The sequence below is a fragment of the Dipodomys ordii genome, unplaced genomic scaffold, assembly GCF_000151885.1.
Source record: "Dipodomys ordii isolate 6190 unplaced genomic scaffold, Dord_2.0 Scaffold135, whole genome shotgun sequence".
Taxonomy (NCBI): Eukaryota; Metazoa; Chordata; class Mammalia; order Rodentia; family Heteromyidae; genus Dipodomys; species Dipodomys ordii.
The window spans coordinates 3,456,416-3,460,344 of record NW_012267351.1 but is presented as its reverse complement, the minus strand read 5'-3'; the positions used below and the strand labels follow the sequence as shown (position 1 = coordinate 3,460,344).

The window sequence follows — 3,929 nt, the reverse complement described above, 5'->3', positions numbered from 1 at the left end:
GCTTTTTTGCTAGTTAATTGGACATAAAGAATCTTATAGAGTTTTCTGCCTGGGCTGGCTTTGAACTGCTATCCTCAGAGCTCAGCCTCCTGAATAGCTACAATAATAAATGTAAGCCAGCAATGCATGGCTTGTGCTATACAGTAAGCTTTAACAACTGACAATAGCACTAATAATTTTTTCATGTTATTTAAATGGTCACATTTTAAGAAAACAAAGGATTAGATATTGTAATAGCTAATATAACTATATAACTTTTTTTGGTATGTGATAACACTTCAATTACTTAAACTTACCTTTCCATGACCCTGGAGAGTGAGTGATGCATGTCATCTTTCTCCTCAATATTTTATTTTGTTATTTTTTTTTGGGGGGGGTCCGGTCATGGGGCCTGAACTATGGGCCTGGGCGCTGTCCCTCAGCTCTTCAGCTCAAGGCTAGCGCTCTACCATTTGAGCCACAGTGCCACTTCCGGCTTTTTTCTTTTTGCTTATGTGTGCTAAGGAATCGAACCCAGGGCCTCATGCATGCAAGGCAAGCACTCTACCACTGAGCCACCTTCCCAGCCCCTCTCCTCAATATTTTAAAGCCAGTTACTTGAAAACATTAAAAAAATCAAAGACTTAACCATAGTATTTGGGGGGAAATAATAACAAAGAAACACAGGCGTGGAAAAAATTTACTTATTTGCAAATTATGATGATTATTTAGCCTCATAGAGGTTATTTACTTTTTTAAATCTCTGCACAAAGATTTCAGATATTGCTTAAACAGAACGAAGTTCAAAGAAAGCTTTATTTAACCAAATCAAAACCCTGTGCCAAGGTCAACAAACCAAGATTATTCAGGAATAATGGAAGTTTGAGGCCAGACTGCTGTTTGAATAGTGATCCTATTTTTTTTTTTGCCGTTCTTGCTTTTTTGCTGGTTACTTAGAAGATGTAGTCTAGAGATTTTTATTTTTATTTGCTGTCCTCAAATGGGGATCCTCCAGATCGCAGCCTTCTGAGTAGCTAGAATTACAGGCATAAGCAACTATCACCTGGACTTTGTGTATCTTAAGTGTTCTTTTGGATATGTGGTTTAGGATTTTTTTTCTTTTTCTTTTGGTGCCAGTCCTGGAGCTTGAAGTTAGGGCTTAGGAACTGTCCTTGAGCTTCTTTGCTCAAAGCTAGGGCTCTTCACAGCTCCACTTCTGGCTTTTTTGTGCTTAACTGGAGATAAAAGGCTTGTGGTCTTTCATGTCTGGACTGAATTCACCATGATCTTCATATCTCAGCCTCCTTAGTAGCTAGGATTATAGGCATGAGCCACCAGAGTCCAGTGTGATTTGTATTTTCTTTCTTTCTTTTTTTTCCTTTGGCTTTGGGGTTTGAACTCTGGGCCTGGGCACCATCCCTCAGCTCTTCAGCTCAAGGCTAGCACTCTACCACTTGAGCCACAGCGCCACTTCCAGCTTTTTCTGCTTATGTAGTGCTGAGGAATCGAACCCAGGGCCTCATGCATGCAAGGTAAGCACTCTACCACTGAGCCACCTTCCCAGCCCTGGAATTTTCTTATCGATGTTCTAAGATTAAAAAAAAAAGGTGGCCAAAAATATCATCTTCTGCCTAAAGAAGCCCTTCTATTTGGATCTCATAAAAAAAGTTTAATTCCATTCACAGCAAATATATTCTTTTGTAAGGTTTTGAGGCAAATGATAACAACAACAGGGTTAGGATATATTTGGTTATTTGAATTCTCACTGCTTACTTGCTCTTTTTATATGTAATATAATAGTTAATTGCAGATATGATATTACAGAATTAGTAAGACGTACTTCACCCACAGGTTGTGAAACTATGGCATGACATTTTAATTGACAGTATAAATCTATGATGGACTTTATTATCAGCCCAGAGCAGGAAAAATCTAAGTAGAATGAAAGGAACTAAGATCATTACTGAGATCGTTAGTTTCCTTACCTAGTTTCTACTTTTATTTAGCCTCAAAAATCACAAAGTCTACTTGTAAAAACAAACAAAAAACTCCACTTGCCAAACAAGGAATTATTCACCTTAATGTAAACTCTTAGAAGAGGAAATAATACTGTCTTCTTCTTTGTGGTACCATGAACTCAGGATCTCACAATTGCTAAGCAAGCATTCTACCACTAAGTTATATTCCCAATCCATTTCTGTTTTGAAACAAGAGTCCAGTCAAATTGCCCAGGCTGGCCTACTCCAGCTTTCCTAGTAGCTAAATTTACAGGCATTCATCAAGTTCTTAGATTACAAATACCATTGGAATGTGCTGTTCAGAGGCTCTGGCCACTACAAATATATAAGGAGATAAATAAATGCTTTGGGGATTGGGGTGTGGCTCGGCAGTGTAGCTCTTGCTTAGCATGCATGAAGCCCTGGGTTCTAAACCCAAGGGAGGAGGGGAGAAGAGGAGGAAGGAGAGAACTGTGCTGTAAATGAACTTTGGCATCTCTGTACTTAACGAAGACGCAAGTTTCAAAATTAAAATTACCGAGCAAAAGGCAAACAGCTTCCTTCTTGATTTCATCAGACTCTGTGTGTGTGGTGGTGGTGGTGATGGGTGAAGCTTGAATTAAAGTTGGTGCTCTACCACTTGAGCCACAGCTCCACATCTGGCATTGTGTTTGGGTAACTGGAGCTGAGAGTCTCACAGAGGTCTTCGGCTGGCTTCAGGCCAGGTCTCAGGCTCCAGAGTAGCTAGGATTGCAAGTCTGCGGCTCGAACTTGGGGTAAACATGTTTAAAAATTTCCTTACAACTGGCAGCTGGAATAGGAGGATGAAATGTGCAATGAATCCGTGCGAGGCCACGTTACACCCCCACCCTGTCAGCCGCATCATCTCCACTCAGGACGACAGGTGATCCTCGCAGACCGGGAAGAGGACCGGTCGGGTCCGTCTGTCCGCACGGCTCTCCCCGCACCCCCCCCCCACCCCGCCCCTCTCCGCCCGCCAGGTGACACCCAGGCCGGCGGGGATTTCCGTCGGGGTGACACACGCCACTTCCGGCCAGAGATGGGAATCAGTGACGTGGCGGGCGGAGTCCGTGCACTGTCCTCGGGGGCCCGGGACGTCGGGACTCGTCAGGTGGCCTCGGGGGTCAGCCCCGCCAAGAGACAAGAACACCGAGGAGAGTGGGAAGCCGGAGCCGGAAGTGCCACGTGTCCCGTCTGCGCCTGCGCGGCGGACGGCTGACAGGCACTTCCGGTCAGGGCCTTCCCCCCCCTCCTCTCCCGGCTTTGGCTGCCGCCTCCCCAGCCTGGCGTTCGCGGCCCCACCAGCTCGACTTTCTAACCTCAGCTCCCAGGCCAGGCGGTGGCCGGCGGGGACGGGCTGGTGGGGGAGAGCGGGGCGCCATGCTTCGGGCTTGATGCGCCGCCCTCGTCTGCCGTCTTAAAGTCTTCAGCGCCATTCCCTCCCCGTGCCGCCCCGGACTCCTCGGTTTTTCCGCCGCGTCTTTCAGCCCTCCGCCGGGCGCCTTGGTCGACCCCGACCAGTCCCGCTTCTCACCCAGGTGACCCCCCCCCCCGTCGTCATGTCCCACCCGGGGGTACCGGTCTCCGGAGGCCCTCCAACCGGCCTGCAGGCCCAGAATGGGGCCCCCTCGGCCTCGGGGTCTCCCTACGCCAACGGTGAGTGCTGCGCGGGGCCGAGGATCAGGGGAGCCGCCTGGGCCTGGGTGACTTCCCAGCCAGGCCAGGGCCCGGTGGGGCCCGGTACTCCGAGCCCCCGAGACCCCCGGCTCGGGTTAGTGTCTTATATTAAAGGATCCATCCAGCGTGCAGTTAATGAGCACCTGCTGTATGCAACTGCCCGGGACTAGGGCATAAAACATGGGTCGGTTTGGTAGATTCCCAGGATCACTGGTAGGCGAGGATCCTAAAAATCTGAACCTTCTCCCCCCCCCC

General features: G+C 48.0%; 1 protein-coding gene across 1 annotated transcript in view; it reads left to right on the top strand.

Moving 5' to 3' along the window:
- Positions 1-3,274: 3,274 nt before the first annotated feature.
- Sec24a (SEC24 family member A) overlaps positions 3,275-3,929 on the top strand; it is a 56,218-nt gene continuing 55,563 nt past the window's right edge. Inside the window, exon 1 of the mRNA XM_013030895.1 lies at positions 3,275-3,653. Coding sequence (XP_012886349.1) covers positions 3,557-3,653 — 97 coding nt within the window. The 5' untranslated portion in view covers positions 3,275-3,556. The remainder of the gene's footprint in view (positions 3,654-3,929) is intronic.